The sequence below is a fragment of the Clupea harengus genome, chromosome 5 (assembly GCF_900700415.2).
Source record: "Clupea harengus chromosome 5, Ch_v2.0.2, whole genome shotgun sequence".
Classification (NCBI taxonomy): Eukaryota; Metazoa; Chordata; class Actinopteri; order Clupeiformes; family Clupeidae; genus Clupea; species Clupea harengus.
The window spans coordinates 2669013-2695909 of record NC_045156.1 but is presented as its reverse complement, the minus strand read 5'-3'; the positions used below and the strand labels follow the sequence as shown (position 1 = coordinate 2695909).

The 26897-nt window shown below is 42.8% G+C and overlaps 2 protein-coding genes across 2 annotated transcripts; one reads left to right on the top strand and one right to left on the bottom strand.

Moving 5' to 3' along the window:
* The first annotated feature begins 195 nt into the window (after nt 1-195).
* Nucleotides 196-10171, top strand: lamb3 (laminin subunit beta 3). Its single transcript, XM_042707763.1, has 18 exons — nt 196-381; nt 686-749; nt 959-1146; nt 1490-1610; nt 1931-2119; nt 2956-3111; nt 3355-3548; nt 3806-3902; nt 4164-4536; nt 4929-5089; nt 5366-5577; nt 5811-6014; nt 6427-6571; nt 6784-6988; nt 7410-7545; nt 7831-8010; nt 8130-8283; nt 9303-10171. Exons 1-18 carry the CDS (start codon nt 262-264, stop codon nt 9440-9442), a joined length of 3039 nt encoding a protein of 1012 aa, XP_042563697.1. The 5' UTR covers nt 196-261; the 3' UTR covers nt 9443-10171.
* An 84-nt stretch (nt 10172-10255) lies between these two features.
* camk1ga (calcium/calmodulin-dependent protein kinase IGa) lies at nt 10256-22355 on the bottom strand. The gene is made up of 13 exons (XM_012827348.3): nt 22255-22355; nt 21059-21170; nt 17269-17394; nt 17071-17145; nt 14136-14274; nt 13857-13980; nt 13464-13539; nt 13052-13164; nt 12710-12788; nt 12449-12536; nt 12036-12301; nt 11728-11819; nt 10256-11552 (listed from the first exon to the last, which is right to left on the bottom strand). Exons 2-12 carry the CDS (start codon nt 21142-21144, stop codon nt 11765-11767), a joined length of 1227 nt encoding a protein of 408 aa, XP_012682802.2. The 5' UTR covers nt 21145-21170; nt 22255-22355; the 3' UTR covers nt 10256-11552; nt 11728-11764.
* Between the last annotated feature and the right edge of the window lie 4542 nt (nt 22356-26897).

The following is a 26897-nucleotide window of genomic DNA, read 5'->3' as shown; positions in this document are numbered from 1 at the left end:
CACCCGGCTTTTGTTTTATGTTACTGTTTCTCTAATTACATCTGACAAAATCCTCACAAAGACACTTAGAGCAATTTACTACTAACAGCCTGGACTGTCTGACAGTATTGATCCAAGAAAGGTCTGCACTTACTGAGAAGCGCCAGAACTGTATGACTCAAACTCCCAAATACTCTTTTTCCACCCCAGGGGCCACGTCCGGATGCCTTTGTGATTGAGAGGACCACTGACGGTGGGCAGACCTGGGAGCCTGCCCGCTACATGGCCACCGACTGCTACTCAAGCTTCCCTCAGGCGGACAGGAACAAGCCCCAGAACCTGGGGGACGTCTCCTGTTTCACACTCGCCCCGGCCCCCTCGAACCCATACCTGGACCAGAAGGTAAGAGGGGATGGGGAATTGACCCCAAATAAACAAATCAATTATGCACCAGTATGGTGAAGGGTTAGGACAGGGGGCGCCATTGCAGATCATGCAACTAGGTTAATGTTTCCAAAAGAAGATTGAATGTTTTTCAAGTAAGATTGTGTGTAGATCCTTTTGACTACACTAGCACCTTGGCTCACAATGGTTTTTAATTTGATTTATCTATCTGTTGTACCAAAGTGAATCGATTGCTCCTCATGACAAACTCAGTTTCTTTGTGCACACCACTTATTCTCCCTCTTTCCTTCTCTCCCTGTAGATCCATTTCAGTCCCCTTCGGCAGTATTCTGAGCTTAACTACCCCAACAGCTATAAAATTGAAAGTAAGATTACATTTTTGCCCAGTTGCTTACGATAAGGACAATTTGAATTGCCCATCAATGCCGGTACCTTCAATGTATTGGTGGTGGTCAGAAATATGTGCATGGAATTGTGTTAAGGGCAATCAGTATTAAATAAACGGACTGGAATTTGACAGTAAATTAAACCCGTACTGATTTAAACTGACTGGATGAACTCTGTGTGACCGCAGCTGTGTCTGGCTTCAACGGCCTCCGGATCAACCTGACCCAATTTGGGCAGGTGCCCAAAATGCCCGGCCGCTCTCTCAGCCGCTACTTCGCCCTCAGGGAGATGAGAGTGATTGGTACCTGCTTCTGCCACGGCCATGCCAGCCGCTGCCTGCCTGTCACCAACAGCAACCAGCTGCCCAACACACAGGTATTTATTTATGGCAAACCAGATACCAACTATGCATTTAAACCACTCACAGCTACAGTAATCATGCCTGTCGGAGCATCCAGCCCACTGACTGCCATATCAGGTATGAAGTTTATAGGTACCCTTGACACAGTTCAAACTCATTATTTAGATTTAGAGTTTTTAGGGCTGGATTTGTGAAAAGCTACATGACCCCAACAGAAAGTGGTGTGTGTATATTTCTGCGTGTGCACAGTTACAAGTTATAGTTGATTTATATGCATTACAACTACATGCAGTGTGTTCTTTTCCCAGTAAATAAATTCATATTGTGTGTGTGTGTGTGTGTGTGTGTGTGTGGCAGATCAATGACAGGTGTGAGTGCCAACACAACACTGTAGGCATGAACTGTGAACGCTGTGCTGACCTGTTCAACGACCTGCCCTGGAGACCAGCTGAGGACAGCATGCCTAACATCTGTCAACGTAAGCATTCCCACTCATTCCCACTCACTCACTCATATGTGGAGGCAAGAGAGGCTTAGCTGGAAACATCTGCTATGTAGTTTTCTGTTTTCTTTGTTTACTCACCAGGAATGTATCATTTATTGAACATACATTTGTGGAAATTCTTCTTCTAGTAGTTCAGTTGCTTCTTCAAAGTAAAATGCTTTCACTACTAAATTACTCTGAAATTCATTTTTTTTTCTCTCTCTCTCTCTCTCTCTCTCTATCTCTTTCTGTCTTTCTGTTCGCTCTCTCTATCTCTTTTTGTCTTTCTGTTCGCTCTCTGTTGCCCCTTGCAGGCTGTGATTGTAATAACCACGCCCAACGCTGCCGCTTTGACCCGGTCCGTTTTGAGGCCACTGTCAGGAAGAGTGGAGGTGTGTGTGAGACTTGTCTGCATCACACCACCGGACCCAACTGTGAGCGCTGTGCCCCCAACTACTACCTCAACCCCAACAGCCGCATTGACCGACCCGATGCCTGCCTCCGTAAGTCCACAGGAATCTCTGCAGCTCACTCACACCTCCGGCCACCGCCTTTTCACTTGTAAAAATAGGAAAACTATTCAATTCACAAATCTAGCTTGAAAGCCTCTTACACCTGGGTCCTCTTCTCATTCTGTGTTATTGTGTTACAAGTTACAAGTTACAAGTGTTTTATTGTCAGATGCACAGAATGACACAGGGTCAGACTGGGCACTAAAATTCTTAGGACAAGGCACCACACAACAACCTACCATAGCATAACATAGCAAACATAATATAACATAACATGACATACACTCTGTACAAGTACTCTGAACGTAATGTACATGTAATAACATATAATAACCTTACTAAATATACCAGATAAATATACAATACAATATGCTAAAACATATAACAACCTATACATATAATACTAACATATATACATATAACATATAACATATAATACACATATAGTAACATATAGTAAACTATAGTAACCTATTAAACCTATACTACCCTACAGACAAATGGGAGTAGCAGGTAGTGCAATAATTCTGATAAATATGTATTTGTAGTGTAAGAGACAGTATGTAAGTGTAAGTACAAGCAGTAATTTGAAAGTGACAGTGTATTGTGGTGAACATATTTAATCTACTGACCAGAAACCCACACAATCTGAGATGATAACCAACTATATTATACTGAATAGATAATGGATTGTTCATTAACAGCTAAACAGATGGGTCCCCGTCCCTTAGCAATGTGTGACTGACGCTGTTGTACTGCAGTTCTTTGGTGTGGTTGTGTATTGTGTTGACCTCATAATTTCTCCTCCAATCCTCTTGGGGGCGCAGATTGCAGCTGCAATCCAGCAGGGACTGAGGATGGAGGCCAGTGTGATCCCAATACCGGGGCCTGCCGCTGCAAGGCCAATGTGGAGGGACCCAACTGTGACCGCTGCAAGAGTGGATACTACGGCCTGAGTGCCAGCAACTCGTTGGGCTGCTCCAGTGAGTCTCTTCAACAGTTCATTGGAAGTGTCTAGGAGTAGTCATCCACAAATCAGTGTAGAGAGTCTGTCCCCAAACAGTCATACTTTTATTTGCCAGTGACGTATGTCTCATAAATGTATATTTATGTTTACATATTTGTGACTTTTTGTGTATGTTCACCTGTATGTTCAGAGCATGTGTACACCTGTGTTAACAATATGTGTTTTAATCTCCCATCCTTACACTATTCTGTATATCTAGAGTGCAACTGTGCGGTTGCGGGTTCCCTCCGTGGTTCCTGTGATCAGGTGACGGGTCAGTGCCGGTGCCAGCCCAACGTCCAGGGCCAGAACTGCGACCGTTGCGCTTCAGGCTTCTGGAACCCCAGCGACCCCAGAGGCTGCCAACCTTGTGCCTGCCACCCTACTAACGCAATCGGAGCCACCTGTGACAAGGTGAGGTACATTCCACACGCACACACACACATAGTATAGTCAAGTATAGTATGTACTATGTAACGCATGCAAATATTTATCACAGATTTATGACAGCAAATGTCAGTATTCTATCACTCTAATATATCACTGTCTATTACAGTAACAAAGACAAATATAGTACAGTAATAAAGTACAGTATGTAACAGTTATAGTAGTATATAATATCTGTGTTTTCTTGTGGTTTCCACTCACGTATTTTGGGTATTGTCTCACAGCTGACTGGTCAATGCCAGTGCCGATCTGGTTTTGCCGGCCTCACCTGCTCAGGTTGCCCAGACTTCAGCTACGGCGATCCACTCAGAGGCTGCCGAGGTTGGTAACCATGACAACACTACTTTTGGTTGAAGTTTACTGCACCTGTATCTATTTGCTGATTGTGTATTGAACTTTCAAGCTATTGGTAAAATCCTCTCTCTTTGTCCCTCCACTTCACCCTCTCTTTCCTTCTTTTCTGTTTCTCTAACTATTTCCCTGCTTCTTCACTCTTCTTAACTTCTCATCCCTCTCTCTCCCTCTCACCCTCTTTCCTTCATCCCCCTCTCTCCCCCTCTCTCTCCCCCATTCTTCCCCCAGCCTGCCAGTGTGACCCCCTTGGCACTGCCAGCTGTGAGCAGAGCACCGGTGCGTGTTTGTGCCGACCGGGGGTGACCGGCGAGCGTTGTGATTCCTGCAGCCGCGGCCACTGCGACAGCTTCCCCAAGTGCCCCACCTGCCCCTCCTGCTTCCTCAGCCTGGATGCCCAGCTCAGCAACCTCTCCTTGTTCGTACAGCAACTCTCCTCCAACCTCTCACTTCCCGGCGGGGGCTCCGGGCCAGTCCCGGGGCACATGGGCCAGCGCTTCAGCACTCTGGAGGACTCCCTGCGGGGGATTCGTGAGCAGCTGGTCCTCCCAGCCCCCTCCATAGCCAAACTGGACCAGGCGCTTGGAGAACTGGGCAGACTCAGGTGTGTGTAGTGCCTGTAGACATGCTCTGATTGGTTCGAAAGAGGTTCTGTTTGAGTCAACATTTCTTTGGACCATGCCCATTCCATGGCCCCCAAAAACCTGGCATGTGTATCATTGCCCTTACAGACAAAGAAGGCAAAGCAACAGTACATCATTTATGACAGGATAACATGACATTGAAAGACAGTGGATGTAGTCCAGTTGATGTAGTACAAGTGCATGAAGAATAGTTAAATGTTTTATTCTGAATATTTACACGCAGAATATTTATTTATTGTGCTCTCAGGTTATGTAGCACCTGTAGCAGTATTAGTGAGAACACCAACTCCTTATACACAATGTATGTAGGGCTTCTCCCTAAACCTTCCCTTCTCCCCTTCACCCTCTCCAGGGAGCAGTCAGATCGTCTGGATGGGTACCTCTGGGCGCCCTGGCAGAGCACCAACCTCCAGCCCCAACTGGAGGAGCTCCAGCATCTGCTGGATAGCCTGGCCGTCCTCCATAACGCCAAGAAGAATGCCCTCCTGAACTCTGTCACTGCCAACAACAAAGGTCAGCATGAGTGACTGGTTGCAAGGGGTGAATCTTTGACGAAATGTCTCAGTTTAAACTGTGTTCAGGTCTTTCAACATCTTCACAAATCTATTCCTCAAAGCACTTCTATCCCTGCTGTCAGATTAACTGTATTCTGATTACTGAGAAGAAACATGCAAAATACAATTAATGAAAGTGAAATAAAGTGAGTTGAACTAAAAAGAAGAAAAAAGGAATTAGAAATGGACTCATGATGTGATACAATTCACTATAATTAAACCACTTTTCCTGTAGGTGCTTTTGATGCCATTAAGAAGGCCTATGAGGAATCTAACGATGCTGTGAAGCAAGCTGAAGCCACAGGCAAGACGGTGGATGAGTCATCTGGCCTGCGGCAAAATGCTCTGGACATGCAGAACAGGGTCCAACCAGACAACACGAAAGTCCTGGACAAACTGGAGAACCAGCTGGCCACTAAGCCCAATCTCACACCAACCGCGGTCCAGGTTAGACCCCCTTGCCATGGCTAATGGATATGATACCTACCCTGTATTTTAGCAGATTTGTGAGAGAGTAGATGCATTTAATTGTACAGGAGATATATATTTATGTAATAGATATATACATGCCATGATACTAATGGAAACATATCTTGTGTGCTTGCATTTGTGTGTGTGTGTGTGTGTGTGTGTGTGTGTGTGTGTGTGTGTGTGTGTGTGTTTCTGTGTGTGTACTGCAGGTGTGTGGAAGCACTCGAACCGACCCCTGCACCCCAGAGCAGTGTGATGGCGAGCTGTGCTCTCCCGACGCTGCCTTATCCTGCCTGCAGGGGGCGACGTGCGTGGGTGCTCTCCCTACTGGAGGCAAGGCTCAGAGGGACACTGAGGAGGTGAAGGGCAAGCTACAGGAGCTCAGCCAGAACATCACAGAGGCCAGTGCACAGGTGGGACAAGTTTGACCTCGCATCACTTAACTACGACCTACACCAATAAATGAGCCTACACACATCACATACAGACTGATTACGTCATTATGTGGCTCAATTGGTAGAGAAACTGGTAAAGAAAGGTGCAAACAAAACCCAAAACCCAATTGGTACAAAACCTAGGGAGCACATATCTGTACTGTACTGTGTTGTAGGTTATTTGGAAAAATACATCTGTTAAGTGAATAAATGTATAAACGTATGTCACACAAGTAGTACAACCTGTAAAATAAGGTTTAGTCACACTAAGCCAGGAGTCCAGGCTTTGCTAATGATAAAACTGCAATACATTACTTCAATGCAGTTCCATTTTAAGATCGTATATAGATAAAAGGAAAAATAACGGAATTCTTTTATTATTGGCTAACAGATGAAGGAAACCCAGGAGGTGGCCAATCAGGTGCGACTGACAGCCGATGAGCAGAGCAATCAGATCAGAAAGGCTCGTGATGAGCTGGAAGCGGATTTGCAGGAGACCAGAGATTTTATGAGGCAGCTGAAAGAGTTTCTATCTGGTACAACCTCCTGTATTTCAATCTGTCTGTGTGTCATTTTATGAAATTGTCTTGTTTTATCTATATATATATCTATCTATCTATCTATCTATCTATCTATCTATCTATCTATCTGTCTGTCTGTCTGTCTGCCTGTCTGTCTGTCTGTCTGTCTGTATATCTGTCCATTCATTCATCCATATATCAACCACCCCACCCTGCTCTCTCTGTAGACCCCAGAACAGATCCTAACCACATTAAGGAGGTGAGTGAGGAGATCCTGAACGCTAAGCTTCCTCTCAGCCGGGACGCCCTGAAAAGGAAGCTGGAAGAGCTCCAGAGTCTGGCTGATGGCCTGTCCAACAATTCCAATGTTCTGGAGGAGAGCCAACACCAGCTGGACCAGGCCGAGAAGCTTCTGGAGAGGGGCGAACTTAGGTACTGAACTGACTCTGGATAATACCCTACTCTGTGTTTGACTGTGTGTGTTTGTCTCTTATCTTTCTCTTTACACACATATACAGAACTCACGCACGCACGCATGTGCACCCACACACACACACACACACACACACACACACACACACACACACACACACACACACACACACACACACACACACACACACACACACAAACATTATATATTCTTTACATACACAGAGAGTGTGTGTGAGGGTGTGTTTGTGTGTGTGTGTGTGTGTGTGTGTGTGTGAACTGTGAAGTAAGAGAGAGAGAGATAAAGATACAGAGAGATAAAAAGTGAGCTCCTGGCTGCTGTGATGTTCTCTGAGTGATATGTGATATGTGATATGTGATGTGTGATGTGTGTGTTTCCCTGCTACCTGCTGTGACTCAGTGAGACGAAAGCTGCGCTGCAGCAGTACTTGGACCGCATGGTGGACGGGATGGAGGATTTGGAGAAGACTTTGGAGGAGTTGGAGGAGAGATACATGGCGACTGAGCCCATCCGTCAAGGCTTCAACCCCGCAAATGTGAGACATGGCAGCATCCTGTCAGTGCACCTGACAATTAAACACATGATTGCGTGAAGGCCCTGTTTTTGTGAACCACTTTTAGCCAAAGATGATTCTTAACTAAAGTACTGATTTCATTGATTTGCTTCTGTGTGTCTATGGCTCACAGTGTAGATCAACTGGTGATGTACATGTCCATATATGTAAATGTATATGTGTACCGTAAGTCGTTTTGTAGAGGAACGACTGCTAAAAGAAGAGATTTAAATAAATGTGATCATCCCCCATTCAATCACCTGATAGGTTGAACCTGAATTGGATGCAGCTGATGGCACCCTGCAGGAGGTGGAGGACACAGTTGGCACCAGGATCCCCGAGGAAATGAATAACCTGAAGGATCAGCTCGAGGACAATGACGAACTGGCACAAACAGTTCTTTTAGTCGCACTGGAGGCTCAGACTGCGGCTGATGGCATCACTGAGGTGAGGAAGAGGTCACAGGGTACAGACAATGGGTCATGGGTCAAGCAAATTAAAAGAAATATACATTATACAGGGTATTAATACAGCTGTGTGTGTGTGTTTGTACATGACTTTTATAGGACCTTGTGGCTTTGGAGGACCAACTAGAGAAGCTGAGAAAAGCAGGTGAGGATGCTGGGGACGCAGGCGAGGCAGGCGAGACCCTGGGGAAGCTCAAGGACGATGCCGCCAAGCTGCTACTGGACACGGCAGACATCATGCAGACCTTAGATGGTAAGCTAGCGCGGCACACACAAGCCTCCATTTCTGTCTGAGAGTCTGGAGAAGCCAGAAGCCATTGAGGCTTCAATCTGCAGAGCTATAACTCTAGTGCTGATGCATATTTGTTTCCCTTATTTCTAAAATGTCTATTTACTGTCTGTCACTTTCACGAACAATGATTGATCATTATCGCTCATTTCCAACTAACTAAATAATATTTTGTATAAGATGCTACTCATGCCACTAATTTCAACACAATAGGTTTCCAAGTGGTTGTATACTGCAACAATGTAGTAGTAGTGTTGTAAGAAATCACCTGAAAGAAACTGGACAGTACCCTCATCTACAACCTGTTGAGAAACAATGGGAGAATCTTGACAATGGGAGAATCGTGACAAACATTCTTTGTTAACCAAATCATTTTATATATAAAATCAGGAGACTGATGATCATAGACTTTTGACCTTCATTCAGAAAAGAACCTCTGTGTTGACTAATGCAATGAAGAAAAGAATAAATTACAGTAATCAGCACTTTGAGGCCACAAAACTATTGGTGGTGTTTGTGTGGCAAAAGTTTTCATTGACCCAAATGACTACAACAGTAAATTGCCATGCTGTTCCCAATAAAACCTCTCACACTCTGAGGGCTGAGATCACTGTAGAATAGATGATTCCCAGAAGAGTAAGATTTTGTGTGTTGTTAAGCCCAATGGTGAATATATGACTGAAAACCTTGTTTTCTGACAGTGGCTCATTTTGTTACTGTATATTTCCTAATGCTAGCCTGGCACGTCCATTCTGGCTTGCTGACCTATGATATTTTAGACACATTTCCTGCGTTTGGACAAATTTAATAAAGCCTTTTCATCAAGGTACAAATGACAAGTACTTTATCAAATTAGCAAACATTCATAAAAATGCGATGAAATATCTGCTCAACAAGCAATAATAACTGAAAAACAGAAAAAAAAAAAAAACTGTAATGCCCCACTGTAATACCTCCTGTTTCTATCAATCCTTTCCCTCCAGAAAAAGAGTCTTCCATCAAACAGGCTGTGGATGAATTCAACCAGAAGTCCTTACTGCTGGCTGGGCTGGACACTAAGCTCCAGGAGCTTGTTAAAGACATCCAACAGAAGGCCCACTTTCACAGCAGTTGTATAGGATAAGCTCCACCTCATCAGCCATTCCCCGCCACCTTTGGTTGGGTGGGTTGTTTGCAACTAGATGGGTGGGTTGTTTGCCACTAGATGGCGCCCTTTTGCACACCTACACTCCTCTGCCTCTCCCGTGTTGTCATTTTACCATTTTACCAATTTTAAACTTTTATACCATTTATAATGAATAGTGTTATTGGTTATTTATATCACCAGGGTTTGTTGTGAAACTCTCTGGAAATACTCACTGAAAAATATTCACCAGTTACCTTTTTCAGTACTATTTTTGCCACTTTAAACGACCACTGAAACAGCATTCAGGCGTCACCTACAGTATTTGTTATTTTTATACATCCTGGGAATCATTCTAATTCTGTATATGAAATCTGTAATGAACCTCTTGTGAACCACACAATAAATTGTTTATTAAGTCAGATATTAGTGTCATGTTTAATGTCTAAGATGCCTATGATATGACTTATTTGTTTGACTGTGATTTTGTTTTGTTTACTGGTTACACATCACTTAATTTAAACATTCTGCTTTTATGGCATTTATTCTTGAGACCTGTTATAGGTGATTCACTAATGTCCGACTCCTAACCCATTAGTATACCCACTTAGTCATGTCTTTGAATGTATTGAAGGGTATGGTCATTACATTTAGCTTGAGGTAAAGCAAGCCAAAAAGCAATACACACACACAGTGCTCTATTGTGAGAGAGAGAGGATAGTGCTCTATGTTTAAGGACCGTTTCCACACTACTTCAGTGGTCCTACATTGGATACTTATTAACCTGTATAAAGAAATAGGAGAATAGAGGTCTGAGAATAAAAATGTTTTTAATGACAAACAATGATCACTGCTTTTATTCAGTACAATAGTGGGTTTTTACTGTCCAGTCACAGTGTGAGGAGTGCAACAAAACAGGTTGAGCCTCCCACAGAATGCCACTAGAGTCAACAAACTCAGCACCTTCAACCACTGCACTCCTCCAATGAAGAGGTATGTGATAATCTCATATTGAAACATATGGAAGCAACATGTACAGTGTGCAGTGGCTACTGTGTTAGGAAACACATGTACACACACACACACACACACACACACACACACACACACACACACACACACACACACAAACACAAGCATACAGGAGATATCCACAGGTTGTGTCATAAACTGTCCATTCACACCCGATGTGGATGTTTGTCAGCGCAACGTTGCTGTACACAGTAGCAAAACTGCGGACACCTTCCAGGAGTCTTCACTGTAGAAGTGGCACATATGCAGTCATTCCGCCTTCAGAAATACGCTCCCCTTGGTCAGAAAGCAAGTATCTAGGGTTCTCGCACAACTATGAGGGGTTGTTTAAATTCAGCCTTGTCAGTGAGTAACATTACATTCGACCATGCCGGGAAAAAAAAGAAAAACAGTCAATGCCTTCAGTGCATTTACGTATACAAATGAACAAATTCATAGATATCAAAGCAGACAAATGATTATGATAAAAACAATACATATGCAAGTCTACATCATTATGATGAAATAAGGTCACAAGCCCAACAGGGCAACTGATATTTGGTTAAATGATGGCATTGGTGTGGTGCTTGTGTCTGTTTGCCCCGTTACATGGAAACTGAGCTCCGCATCAGAAATGTGTGTCAAGAGCACACCAAACAAGAACAGACATGAAAACACGCATAAACGCATCACCAAACCAGTCTGTTCAGAATATGGGTCAACACAGTTCACTTCATTCATCCTTGTTGTAAATAGAAGATCCCTTTCCAATCAAGGCATTTCAAGACACCTGACAAACACTGAGCATGCTCGGTGATATTTAGGAATGTTCAACACTGCAGAAAACAACTTCCCCTCTTCTGCACTTACATTCCTACACAGTTTATACGGATGTATTCATTTGAAATGTCTCTAGAAGCTGTGTGACACATCAGACTTTAAAGTGCATATCTTTGTGAAAGCATTCAAGTGGATTGAATCACTCTCGTGGATGCCTGAATTCACACTAGTTTTCTGGACGGAGTGAACTCTACCAGGTAATTCCACCTGTTGACTTTGAGTGTACAGACTCCTTGACGCTTCTTGGATTAAGATATAGCTGCAAAAACAGTAGAAAAAGGGTTAGAAACAATAGATTTAAAAGAACAGTGAAAGCTATGGGTTAATAATGATGTTATAAGATTGTTTTTTGTAGATTAATGTATGTATGTATGCATTATGCTGCCTAGGTAAATTCCAATTCTAATATTTATTCAGACGGACAGGCAACCAACCTGTCAATCAACGACCACATAATCCATTGTTTGGTGATCACATGAGAGAGCATATCAGGGTCCGCAGGGGTTGACCTATTCGATTGGTTGCTCTGCAATGATAGAGGCACAATTATCAGTTAGAAGACAATTAACCAAAGCAATATGGTACGGTATGGATTTTAAATATGCCATTGCAACACCAACAATGTGCACTTTAGCATATCACAGGCAAACAATAACCAAAAACAAAAACAACACGGTATCCAGCCATTTACACCATCCATAACTGCAGCGGTTTGGACATCCAGTAAAGGGCGCAACCTCACATCTTAGTGCAGGGCAGGTCGGGCTCAGAATGGTAGGCGTGCTTGCCAGTCTCGGTGACGACGAGGGCGTGATTGGGCTCGGTGAAGCTGGGTTTGAGTGGGCACAAGCCCTTTGACCCCTCCAGGTGGCTGTTGGGGGGCATGGGGTAGGACACGTCCTCCACCTCGATGTCGGGGACGGCACCCATGGGGCACAGTGGGGGCTCATCGTGGGCCAGCTGCAGCTTTTTCATGTGGCTGATGGCCGTCGCAGCATTGAAAGCTTTCTGTAGATCCACACACACACACACACACACAACGTGCAATCAGTATACATAATGTAACACCTTATGAGTGAAAACTGTATGAATTTATGAACTGCAACACACATAAACTTTATCATAACTAAAATGTAATAAAGGTTGCTGTGTTACCTTCCATCTGGACTGGACAAAGTTTCTCTGTATCTGCTCACAGACTGACTCATGGATGTCATGACTCCTCGCCGTCTCTCCAATAATCCTGCACACAACACCATACGCCATAAATATCCATGGATTCCGTATGACAGAATGCTTACAATGCATTGCTAAGGAAAACGTGCATGCATGAAAACCCATACTTGAAAACACACACACACACACACACACACACACACACACGCGCGCGCGCGTCTCATTGAACAGATAACTCACCATGGGTGTGACAGAGCCTGTTCTGTGGTATAACGTTTATTAGGATTCTTCTCCATCATGCTGCGAATAAAATCCTTTGCTTTGGGCACAAGAACAGACCAGCAGGGGAAGTCAGTCAGTCTCCTCACAGTATCACATTTGGTATTGCATAGACCACAGTTAGTTGGACTGAATTACTGTTTTAAATAAGTAGGTAATTGTCTTGTTCAAAGTCTCTTTAAAATTGAATCTGGCAAGATGACATGTTGGTAGTTAAAATAAAGACTCGTTTTCATTTTAATGTTGCGGGGATGGTTACTAAAAGCACAACTTTGTAAGGACACAGGGAGAGGAAGTAGTCACCTGACTCAGAGATTTCATCCCAGTAAGGTGAGTGGAAGGCATACTCCGCCTTCATGATCTTGGAGAACAGCTTGGTCTCATTCTCTTCGTAGAAGGGAGGATAGCCACTAAGCCTAATGCAGATGCAGATGGAGCCAGAGGCAGAGGGGTGGGGGTGGAGGGGGTGGAGAGAGAGAGTAACAGTAGTAAGTAAGAGAGCATCTCCATACAGCGAAGTACACAGAAGCACTGAAATACTTTAGACTGTGTGTGTGTGTGTGTGTGCGTGCGTGCGTGTGTGTGAGTGTGCGTCCGTGTGTGTGTCTGTGTGTGTATGTGTGTGTGTGTGTGTGTGTGTGTGTGTGTATGTCTATGTCTATGTTGATTGATATTATGTATCAGTCTACATTTTAGAAAAATAGTTTCCACTCACAGTATGTACGTGACGACTCCAATGGACCAGCAGTCTACTGCCTTATTGTAAGGCTTTTGTGCCAGGACCTCTGGGGCTGGAGGGTCAAGAGGTCAGACAGGTCAGATGGTACAGAACCATCGAGAAACATTCAAATAAAGAAGAAAAATTCTAAGCAAGACTGACCCAATGATAACCTCCCATAAAACTTCAAGGCTCAGGCCCATCACTTTTTATGTAAATCAATGAACATTATGGTTTGCAATGGATGAAATACTTGTTGAATATTACAACAAAGCGCTTTACCATGTAAGGTTATTAGAGTGCAACACTGTTCAGGGAATGGCATACTGTTGAGCTCTACACATGTAGTTTTCTTTTTTTTTGTGCCCTCTAAGCACAGTGTATTCGTACCGACATATCCAGGGGTGCCACAGCGAGTGGACATCACACTGTTGTCAGACATCTTGGACAGGCCAAAGTCACTGATCATGATCTTTGCATTTTTGTCTGGACTGTAGTACAGCAGGTTCTCTGGCTGTGGACACAAACAAAAGGGATTACTGTTTGTATGTGTGTGTGTGTGTGTGTGTGTGTGTGTGTGTGTGTGAGTGTGTATATGTGGGAGAGAGAGACAAAGTGTGTGTGTGTGTGTGTGTGTGTGTGTGTGTGCAATCTTCAGATGTTCTGTACCTTCAGATCTCTGTGTACGATGCCTGTCTGGTGAAGGTAGCTGACTGCCTCCAGCACTTGTCTGATGACATCACTGGCGTCCTTCTCTGTGTACATGCCCCGGTCTATGATCCGGTCGAACAGCTCTCCCCCGGACACCCTGTGGAACAGAGCGAGTGGGACAGAGGGATATTACATTCATGTGAGCATCATCACTGCACTGCAAGGGCGTAGGTTTGCATATGGTCCATAGGGACTAGTCACGACCAAAGTTTGGGAAAGACACAATTGTCCCCACCAATATTTTGTTAATTTTAATTGCCTGTTAGAAAAAAATATTTTGCACAATATTTTTACAAACTCATTTGTATTATTATTAGGGATGCACCGATACCGATACCAGTATCGGTATCGGTGCCGATACTTCGTTAAAATACTCGTACTCGTACTCGTTGTTGAATTGCCGATACCAAGCACCGATACCACTCATCAGTATTTCACTGCATCAAACTGGCCGGGCTATGCTGACACAAAATGTGATTTATTGTCCTACCTGTCCTACCATTCTCTGCCAGACTAGTAAGTAGCTTATTTGCCGTCTTGTGTTGCATTTGCTTGATGTTTGACTGTGTTAGGAAAGTTTGTCATAGTGTCAAAGTATTTCAGTATACAGGTTTCGCTAAATTTAGCTGCTAGCATCTCGTTAGCGATTAGCAATTCCGTTGTGCTGACTTAACGGCGATTTGGGCTCATTTTAAGATAAATGACGACGACAGGAGTAAGGCACAGTGTAAGATCTGCACTGCTACGGTGTCGAGGGGCGGAAAGGAAAGTACTCTGTTTAACACAAGCAATTTGATTAAACATCTGAAGACACACCATAGTGCTAAGTACAGAGTTCACTGATGCTAGTGGCGCAAGACCGAAGCAACCAATCTTAACTGACGTCTTGCAAAAGAAAAAAACGCGCACACACAGAGAGAGAGAGGTAGAGAGAAAGACTGTGCCACATAGGTTAAGTGATTGTTTGTGTACTTGAGCAGGAGATTCTTCTGATCCTTTTGTAACTGAAATGTGCTCTTGTGCTAATCCAGTAATAGTTATGTTCACTTTTTGTTAAGCAGACTGTGTTGTTAACTATGCAGCAAATTGAATTGCCTTTATCTGGTTATATTTGCATTTTGTCTAATGTGATGATATTGTCCGTTTGAAGGCTTTTTTTGTGTGTTAAAACTAGAAAGCTCTGTTTATTTTTGGCTTGGGATAGCCTTCTGTTCATTTTGTACTATAGGCTTGACATAATCTGCAGAGGATACAATAAAATCTGCCTCCAAATTAATTGCACTTTCATGGAGACCAAATCTAAGAAGTATCGGTATCGGTACTCGGTATCGGCAAGTACACAAATAAAAATACTCGTACTCGTATCGGTTTGTAAAAAAGTGGTATCGTGCATCCCTAATTATTATACTATGTTCTAAGTTTTCCAATGCGTCCTTGATCCTGCGAGACAAGATGCTGTCATTTCATTGGCTGAAGAGACTCACGTTCTCAGCACTACTAAAAGCTACTAAATACGGCAGAAAATAATAAAGCCTCATATTAGTATTTAGTTTGGTCTCAGCATTGATATTTTTTACCCTTTTGCGCTTTGTAGAAAGGAAAATGCCACCAAAAAATGAAAGAGACATCCAAGGTTTTTTCACCACCCAGAGTGTGAGTAGCTATCAAGAAGCCCAGGTTGTTGTTAGTTAGTTAGTAGGCAAACCTGCCAGACTAACATTGCCCCCCATACTACAATGGAAACATGTTTTGAAAGTGTTTGAAAGTGTATATCTATCCCTAGCGTCTGCAATCTTTCGACCAGTGTGTTAGCAGCAGCAGGTCTTGTTGAAGCCAGAAGGATAAAGCTAACCTGCCCACATAATGGGACCATGCTAGTTTAGCCTAGTACCAGCAGGCTAGCAACTCAAAAGTGATATTAACTGGTGATAAGTAGGGCTATATGATCCCTTATATGATCCCTTGGATAGTAATAATGCTATCTCTGTTCCCTGTAGTCTCTCGACCAATGTCAGCAGTCAACTAAGCATGGTTAGTGCCTGTATTAAATTGCTGAATTTGTGCAGGAAAAACAGCAGCCTGAAGCTACAGCAGGGTGATGATGAATCAGCATCAGGGGTTCAGGTGAGACGTTGAATTGTCCATTTAGGTAAAGATTGCGTTAAATTGCTGTTTTTTAAGGAATGTTTAGACAATGTTACCCATTCATGTTATTATTCACACTGGCTATTTTTTTTATAAATGTTATACTTGTAGGTAGTAAAAAGGTAGTATAAATTGGGATGCCCAAATGTATGCATCATATAATTCATTAACACATTATTTCATTGCTCAGAAATCCAGTACAGATGATGTAGGCCTAGTACAGCTCCATAAAACCTTAACCAATTACCTACATATTACAAATTAATTTCAGAACAAACAAATGCATTGCATGTACTTCTCATTAGGTCATTTTGTTCATTAAGGCATTATTTTGAAATGCATTCAGGAAACTCAGAAATCCAGTGCAGATGTAGTGCAGGTTGATGCAAGCCGCAGCTGGACCATCAGGGCTTCAGGTGAGGTCTTACTCATGTTTGGGATATTCAAAAAAGGACAACAAAAAGAAGTGATAGTTAAAAGTTGCAAAAAATGTGGAGAACGTTTTTTATTAATTTATTGTCGGGCAGTGTCCCTACCAATGCTGAGACCTACCTACGCCCTTGCTGCGCTGGAATGGCAACTGCAACCAGGCCACCAATATGTAGTTTAGAGTTGTTAAGTGCTAAGTTCATGGCACAGTGGCCATTTTTGTAGTGTGTCTTTAGTGTGTCCACATGAAGATACCTCACGTACAAATTACTGTGTGTGTGATTTAGAGGGTGAAGAGGAGACGGTGAAAGATACTTACAGCTCCATTACAAGGTAGAAGTGTGTACGAGTCTCATAAAAGTCATGCAGACCGATGACGTTTGAATGCTTGATTCTGAAAAACAATGAACACGCGTTAAGCTTCCTCATATCTGCGCCTATGGTCTGTATACAGACATGAATGTAAACAGGAAGTTCAGGACCAGCTGGCACTGAGTAGTCTGTTTGTCACCCTTACTTCCTGAGCACGGTGATTTCATTCTCCAGGTTGCTGTGATGGAGCAGCTTCTTCTTCACACACTTCAGTGCGTAGAAGTTTCCGGTCTTCTTCTCTCTGACCAGAAACACTTGAGAAAAGGAGCCTCTGCACAGACAAATTAGAAACGCAGGTGATCAGCATCCTATGCAGACATCAGGCAGACGCGCACAGAAAATTAAATTAAATTCAATTCAATTCAATTTTACTTATATAGCATCAAAACAATACAATTCTCTCAAGAGAAATAGTCAGATGGACAGATGGATGGTCAGACTGTAACACAGACCATTTAATTCCATTCCATCTCATTTGGATAGGGTAAATAGCAACATGTATGATCTCAGGGTTACTGGGATGAATCTGAAGCTTAAAGGTGCAGTCCTATTCTAGCCTTGCGCATTGCTCTCCTCGTGATCCTCTAGTGGTCCATTCTGTGTCTCTGAAACTTGTCAATATATCTAATCATTTTTTCATGTTATTACTCACTGTTACATAATTTTAGTGTGAATTCAAGTGATTTCCCCTTGATTTTGAGGGACACACGGCACCGGGTGTTTTGCGTGTGTCGTGACTCTCCTGGGAACATTCTGACGCCATTTCCAGGCAAGTTGACTAATGAGGCTGGTTCTATCTTTGGTCATGGCCATGAATACCTGTCCTAAGGGCAGGATTAAGGCTCAAGTCTATTATATAACACCAGGCCCAGGTGGGATCAGGAGTTGGCCACCTGCCATATCTGAAGAGTACATGTCTGTGGTCCGCATGCATGTGAACTAAACCTGTCTCAGCCTTTATATCATACACTTCTACAGCTATTTATATATGTAATAATTACAATAACCGGTTATATGAAAACATATTACTTACATTTACTACATGAATGTAATGTTGTTATGTTGAGCAATACATTATATTGAAACTTATCTGTATGCCAATTGCATTCTAAACGTATGAACACTGTGCCAAATGTACTAATGGTCTTCAGCACCACTCCTAACATTTCATATGGAGGCATTCAAGGTTCGGTGGGCCCAAACAGACCAGCAATCCCTCATATGTTCACACATACCTATACACACATAGATATATGTTAATGAAAATATGCATCCCTAAAACTCCAAGAATAATCACACACATCACACACATCATTCATTGTTTCTTTCTATCCCTCCTCTCTCTCTCTCTCTCTCTCTCTTATAGATATACAGCATCTCTCTCTCTCTCTCTCTCTCTTGTGGGCTTTATTCGCAAACCAAGCCGTCGCTATTTTGTTGACATAGAAATCCCCCTCTAGTCAGCCCAGTGTTGACAGCAGATTTGAGTTACTAGTACGCCATGGCTTCAATAAGTAACGTTAGATATGCAGATAAATGTGAATTCTAGATCTGTATGGTATAATTATGATCGCCGCTGCGCCAGTGTTTTAGCCTGACGATGTCATACTCATAATTCTAGTCAGAATATGAGTCTGATACTGCTCCATTGGGCTGTGATTATGGGGCGTGTTTCAACCGAACCAGGAAAACAATGCCTCTTCGCTCAATTGGATATACTTAGAACCAATCAGAGCACCGTAGTATGACCATAACGTAGACCATCGGGACCATATGATACATTAAACTTTTACCGGATCCCGTAGGAAGGACGGCAAAAACATCTTTTCGATCGACAAATACCTTGATCGCGTTTCTCTGTTCCTCTTTCAAAATGAATGTGCTGTCAATGTCTTCTAAAACAGACTCGAGTCTCCAAATTTCAGCTCTCCAGCGGCAGCCATGTTTGTTAAAAATCAATTCAACCCAAACGCTTTGGTGACGTGGTTGATTACGTTACGGTTGATCATCTGTCCATCATCGTATAAAGCCCGCCCTGACAATTTGATTGGTCTGGTGACTCTGGTCAAGTTTTTGATCAGGCATAATTTCTCCCCAACGGAGCAATGCCAGACCGAACTTCCCGTCCTAAAATGTTGTGGGCGGGGCTAAATTCGTCTGGCATCCAGGCTACCAGTGTTTGACAACGTTTTCATCCTTCTTCTACTAACATTATTTCCCCCACTCATTTTAGGTGGACGATATCATCTACTTAGACTTCACCAATTCACTGAAACTTGGTATGGTTGTAGACCCACATAGCTGATATGAATATACCATTTGTGTCCCTAGGTGTGTCTTTCTATGTCAACAAAATGGCCGCGGCAGGCTATTGTGTCGCTGATAGAATAAGGCCCATAGATATACAGCATCTCTCTCTCTCTCTCTCTCTCTCTCTCTCTTATAGATATACAGCATCTCTCTCTCTCTCTCTCTTATAGATTTACAGCATCTCTCTCTCTCTCTCTTTCTCTCCATCTCTCTCTTATATATATACAGCATATCTCTTTCTCTCTCTTTCTCTCTCTCTCTCTCTTATAGATATACAGCAGTTATAGTATACAACAGCTGGGTTCCACACCAGCACAGGTGCTAGCTGACCACACATGCACACACAAACTGTTTTCTGACTTAATTCATTAGTTAAAGACACATCAACACACACACACACATAGCGAGCCAGAGACACCTTTGGTAATCCTGTAGTTCGGCAGTGCTAGGATGTTCTTCCTTTGCTGACTGACGTCAGACCTCACAGGTCCAGGCCATGCCTCTCATTAACAATCCTCAGATCTTGCCCAGACCATTCATACCTACTTTAATGTATCCCTATCAATAAATGAATTCAGCTATTGAAACTGGACAAGTAATTGTACATTTCTCATAAAAGATCATCCAAAATCTTACTACCGTTCCTCGGTGATGCACCCTGTGTATACCACACACATACACACATACACACACACACACACACACACACACACACACACACACAAACACACACACACACACAGAGATACATCAATTTTTCACATTTACATACAATTTGTTGTCACAGTTTAACACCTCTGTTTACAACACTCGTGCACATGACCGACACACATGACCGACCGCTGTAATCCCCTAGTTTAGCAGTGCTAGGATGTTCTTCCCTCCTTGAGTGACGTCAGTCTCCACATACCCAGGCCAAGCCTCTCCTTCAGCCCTTATGTGCTGAGGGCTAAGCTGCTTGGAGGGGGTCTGAGAGGACCGTCACCCTGGCCTCCAGACGGCCTGAACCTGAACACTAGCTCTCAGCTGTCTTAGCGGGGTCAGGCTTGTTTGTATCGGCTACAAACCAGAAGGTACTAGTAGTCGTTGCTTGTGGCTGTTAATGCTCTGATATTGCAGTTCTTTTTTTTAAGTGTCTGTTGAATATGTGTTCTGCTACTCAGTTCAGCTTAGTTCAACATTTGCAAAAATGAGTTCCATTTTCTGCATGAAAAAAATCTTTCAATGGAAAGGACTGCCCAGAAATGCTCCCAGATAATCTCAAACTAATCTGACATCGAGTCAGCATACATAAAGTGGTTACATATTCCTCTTCATAGGTGTTTCATCAGGGTGCAGACATAATGGGTCAATGCAGGGCTTCGTTGACAAAAATGGCTTTGGTACATTTCTAATCTGCTAATCCCAATTATAGCCTCGATTGGGGATTATCCCGCTGCCAAAAAGGGGTCCTATCCTGTAACAGGTGAAATAGGTTCCAAGGAAATCCAATCAATCCATTAATGTTCTCTGGCCTTTTGCTTTGGAGCACAAACCCTAGCCTGATCTATTAATTAATGAATTACCTAATTTCCAGAGATGGCTTTCTATTCCAGCACCCCAGGTGAAAAGAACATGGTACTCACGATCCCAGCACTTCTCTGAAGTCAAAGATGTCCTTGATGTTGCTGATAACTTTTTTCCAGTTGCCGTGAATCTCCTTACGACCCATGGTGGCTCAAAGATGAATTTTGACTCCTGTAATAATAAAGTGCTGTGTTAATTCTTTGCATGATAAATGACACATTCTTCCTTCCTGGATTTAGGCATGTCTGCAAGACCAATATTGCCTTGTGTGGTGTTGTGTTGTGTTGTTACTATGTCGCCTGTTGCCTGCGGTATGACGGTTGGCTGTCACTGAGACATTCACATCTGGAGGATGATGAAATCGTACCACCCACATTGAAACCCCATTATACTAACTTTAACTGCAATCTTAACTACGTCTTTGGCAATCAGGCAATCTACCCCAGTCTTATAATGGTCTTATAATGGTCTTCCATTTCCAGGTAAGTTAAGGTAAGCTCTTTTTAACCTCTCACGTAGGGAGAGCTGAAAAGGGAAGGTAAGCCTTTCATATTTGACACTACCCAGTTGTGCCCTCCCTCCCTGTTGGAAACAAAGATTAGGTGTAATCTGGGTTGCTCTCTACTGGCACGATCCCCTGGGTCGCTGACCTGAAATCAGTATCAACCATTCAGCCACTTTTAGTGTTGGATAAGGACTTTATGTCACATTTAGGTCACACAGTTGATGTTACATCAACATTTATAAATTCAATATTATGATTATAAGAATATAATGATATATTCTTCATTAAGCAGGCCCAACTTGATTACCCATTTTCTGCTTGATGGTATCTATTAGCAAGTTAGTGACAACACAACCCAGGTGCTTGTTGAATCTTCATTAAAAGTTAAGCAGCATCATTATAAAAAATGTACTGTCACACTTGAACAAAGTTTCAACTCAGTTTGTTGCTCTTTAAAACCCTTTCCCTTAAGAGAGACAATTCTGAGACACTCTAACTTACTGGACGACTGATAATCATTCAAACATCTTCAAAATAATCTTATAACATGGAAAACCCATATCTTAACATTCAGTACATTCTTGCCAAGCAGTAGCCTACTACATGGCTTCAATGTATGGTGTTCAATATGACCAAAACTGATATGATTCAAATTAAAAAGATAACGACAAAAAACACACATTTCGCACACGTATCTCAATTCACCGTGCACTATAGCCTACTTAAAATAGAAATAAGACTGTAGCCTACCTGAGGTTGTCAAGGAGCGGCACTGGTGAGGCAAGCTCTAGATGGAACTACCCGATGGTCCAGGGCAGACTGTGTCTCTTCTCCGCCTGAAACGGGGAGGAGTCTGTCACATCAGGTCACCTGCGACTATGATCTGATCTGACCGCATCGCTTATCGAGTGCTGACTTGTCCATTAGCGCTTTTAATCCTGGGCAGAAAATATCCCACGATATGAGGCACATCTGTATCGTGGGAAAGTTTCGGGTTTTAGCTTTATTTCATTCTGACTTATGCATCCAAGAATCTAAATGATAAACAAAATAAAAATGTATTTTTTAGGAAATAGGGTCATAAAAGCGATAAGATTCATTCACATTATCATCAAATTAATTCATGATTTTAGTTTAGTTCATTAACAATTAACATTAACAATGTAATCTTATAGGTACGTGTTCATAAGCGTATCAAAAGCCTATCTCACGCTATGATTTGCATACAGGTCAGCACATTCGCTATGTCATATTAAGGTCAGGTATGCTAAGCGGTGTCCGCATATAGTTTAGGACAATTACTTGATCTGTCACATGTCTATATTCTCAGGCTTTTTCATATCCCCTATGAAATTCTATGTGATTTTGTATTAGGCCTGTTTTCATTTGACCATTGACCGTCATCGTGTGTTTCCATTCAAAGACCTTGGTAATGTTGCGGAGATACATTTATTGCTCCTAAGCAATCTATTGAAAAAATACAATTGTTGGTGTTGGTGGGCGGAAGGCTTTGCAGTATTTCTGCACTGCTGAGCCTGAAAGAAAAGTAACAATGCTTACAGGTCAACAGAGTTTCATGGAACATCAGCTCCCGCACCAAACCAGAGCCTTTCTGTATGCATTCATGACATCCATCTAACGAATTTGAAAGAAAAAACCTTGCCATTGTCCTCTGCTTAGTTAGTTATCTTGCACTAGTCATTACTTGCATACAGATCAGCAGGTGCAGGTCAGGTGTGCATAAACTATATACCACAGAATACAGATGATTTACATGCACCACAAGACAAAAACAGCTAATTTAGGTTAACATCTGTGTTGTTGTCCTCCGAATTCCGCACGCGTATGGTTGTCCAGGTGGTATGCTGCTGCATTGTCGGGACACTTGCGCTGCAAATGAGACCCTTGCTGGATATTGATAGAATGCCTAAGGAGATGATCCTTTCCTAGCTCAGGATAAGCTCACACACTTTGCCGCACTCTCTATCTAAACCTCACATGACAGTATCTGATCAGAGTTCTCATTGTGTAACATTAGTCAGTTCTCACACATATGCAGAAATGCGATTGAACAACGCGTCCTGGAGTGGGACAGCTGCAGAGCACTAATGGCATTGCGGGGAGTGCACTGGATGTGCACATGAGGGACTTTTTACACGGGACATATGCACATACAGTAGGTCCATGCTGTCGTGCTGCTCGGTGACGACCATTGTAACATATTTCCAATTCATGTTCAGCAAATGCATGAAGAGGAATTGCTCCACTTGCTCCATACTATGCACATGATGTACTGCAATGTGGAACGCATGGAGGATTCTTGCAAAATCTGAAGTCTGTTCTTTGGGATGCAAAAGGATAGGTGAAATCATCAATTTTAGTAATGAAACAAACACCTTTGTAAAGCAGTTGGGGGAAAAGTGATGCAAGTTATGCACAGTTATGCATGGTATCTTTGGTATGCATATGCTGTGTTTTTCAACTGAAGTGGCATCACATTTGTGTTGCATTTGAGCTCCTGTGTAAACAAACCCAGGTCCTTTATCATGTTTTATTCTTCCTAAACAAGAGCACACTTCTCTTTATTATGCTCTGCCAGAGAACTGATAGGGCATTACCACCATGCATACTGGACATGTAAGGTTGGCAAAAAATGATCAGCAAGGTGGGTAGATTCATTATAAAACAGATATTTGTTTGTTTCCTTACTCTCTTTTTCTAGAGTTAAGGAGATCTATGCTGCCATGGATTCAACCCAAGGGCACAGTGAACTGCCATATAAAAGTCTGAAACTGTAAATGTCCAAGTGGTTCCTCACCTTCTGTATGTGGTGCCCACGCGTCCTTGACTTTGTTTTCTCCACGGCCCTATGTGAGAGCCAAGCCAAGCTCACTGATAAATCTTGCCTAAGGTGTTACCGTTTGGTCCCTGTTAAGGTAATGGCCGCCAAGTTCTGTAGGCACCTGCCTGTCTGTGTAGGCAACTTCCCTTCAGTGTCCAAAAATAAAGAGCTTAACACATCACAGCTGCACTTTGTACCTAATGTGTAATTACCTATTGTACCACATTTTCAAAAGGTTGACCCATGGAACCCCTGAGATTTTAAGAGAATCTTGTGTTAAAGATGAGTATTTCAAATAGCTATTGCATTCCAAATGAGTGCAACAGCTATGTGGAGATGTAAAACCAGTCTTGTAACCAGTTTCAGGGACATACCATGGTTCCTTGCACATGATCATAGTTATGCATGGTCATAAGTCATTTTATGGGGGGAGAATTGGCTCTCACTAGTTAACACAGTGTGATAATAGAGTAAAATAGAATAGAATAGAATATTGTGGCCAGTTATGACCTTACTGTTGCAATCCTCCTTTTAAGACTCACACAGAGGCGAGAGCCATGTTTTATGTAAGAAGTGAGGTGCCATGGCACTTAATCCTGTGAATCAGCAGTCTGGTATGGGCACAGTCAGCCTGGCAGAGGTATGTCTTCCTCCTCCATCACTGGCATTGCTCAGACCCCTGGGGTCAGGAAAGCAAACTGAGGTGGCATCAGAAGAGCGAGTGTGATGCTCTGGTCAATGTTCTGCAGGGAAACCTTGGGTCTGGCATTCATGGGGATGCCAATTTGACATGATCCACCCCCTAAACATCGTTGTGGATCATGTGCTGTATATGAATTCCTGGCATATATTCCCTGATGGCATTCCCTCTTTCAGTAGCATAATGCAGCCTGCCACAGTGCACAGATTGTTCAGGAACTGTTCCAGTGACATGATGAAGAGTTCAAGGTATTGCCCTGCATGACCTCTAAATGTCAAACCGATCACACATCTGTGGGAAGTGCAGAAACAACAACTCTGATCGATGGTGGCTCCAACTCACAACTTACAAGACTTACAGGATCTGTGAGAGATGTTTTGCTGCCGGATACCAGAGAGCACCTTCAGAGATCCATGCCTTGTTTTGGAGGCATGAAGACACTAGCAGCATATTGGGCAGGTGGTCATAATGTTTTGGCACATTGGTGTAGAGTCTTACACCACCTGAGTGAGTTAGTGAGTTAGTGTTTAGTGCAAACACTGAACGGACATCTAGAAGACCTTTAATGTATTAAGTTTCTTATATTTTCCTCCAACAATTAAACTTTGTAATTTACAGAACAGGAGTTCAAGTACTTGTAAGCAGTTCTTGATTCAGAAAAGCCATCTTGGGACACGTCCAAATCTCACATCTCCTCATGTTCTTTGCATTGTGTTTACAGTGCTTGCAGCAGGGTATATTTTTGATACAACACTGTCTCTCATCTTAACATAACTTCAGATCACACACCATACGTGTGTGCTTTAGGGCAGGGGTTTTCAACTGGTTTTGTCCCAGGGACCACCATTCTGACTAGAAAGTAATCCGCGGCCCACTGATGTGCCAGTGATTCCCAAGACAGTTTACAGTCCTGCACCCTTCTTTTTCATGTTTGTAACCGCCGCCGCCGCCACGCCCCCTTCCCCCGCGCACATATTCTGCCTATAACACTTAAATATGTGAAATTATCAGGGTACATCACTAACCGCCGCCGCCTCGCCCCCTCCCCCCGCACATATATTCCGCCTATAGCCCTTGTCAGTGTAATTTCTTCGCTGAATATGGATCTACATCAGTATTTTTGGCAATGCGACTTGGCTATTCAGACTATTTAGATTGACATAAATATGTCTACGGGCCCAGGTATATTTATAAAAATGTAAAAAGTCAATGGTGAACATAGGCTCATGTCACGGACCCCCTGCAATGCCGTCGCGGACCACCAGGGGGCCGCGGACCCCCGGTTGAAAACCCCTGCTTTAGGGGAAAGATGTTGCAAACTAGGTGTTGCAAAAACAGACAAACAACACTTTAAAACAGCTGATGTATTTTTGAAGGTGATTTTCAGTCTATGTCCTATTTTTGGTAGGTTAGAACTTCCATCTACCCACCAGGCTTAGTTAACCAAATAGACCATCTGTTTCCCATAATTGAAGTGGGTGAAATTATAACATAGGCTTCTGAATACAGGAGCCTTTCAAATCCCACTCTCTGAAACCAGATAATCAGTTGTTTGAATATTCAGTTACCATGGAGTGCTAAATAAAAGAAATTGTCCCGATAATATTAGCATCTATAAATATGGATTGGAGAACAAAAAAAATCAGATCTGGGTATTCTTAAATGTACTCTAAAATTATCAGTAATGTAAATGTATCTAAAACACTTTATTATTTTCAACAGCGGTGGTAGTTTCCACTGCTTGTGGCTCACACTGTACGCAAGGACTCAGCTAGAAAAGGAGTGACATCCACAAGATCAGACCACCACACTGAAACTAAATACAAATCACTAAATTTCCCTACTGCAGAT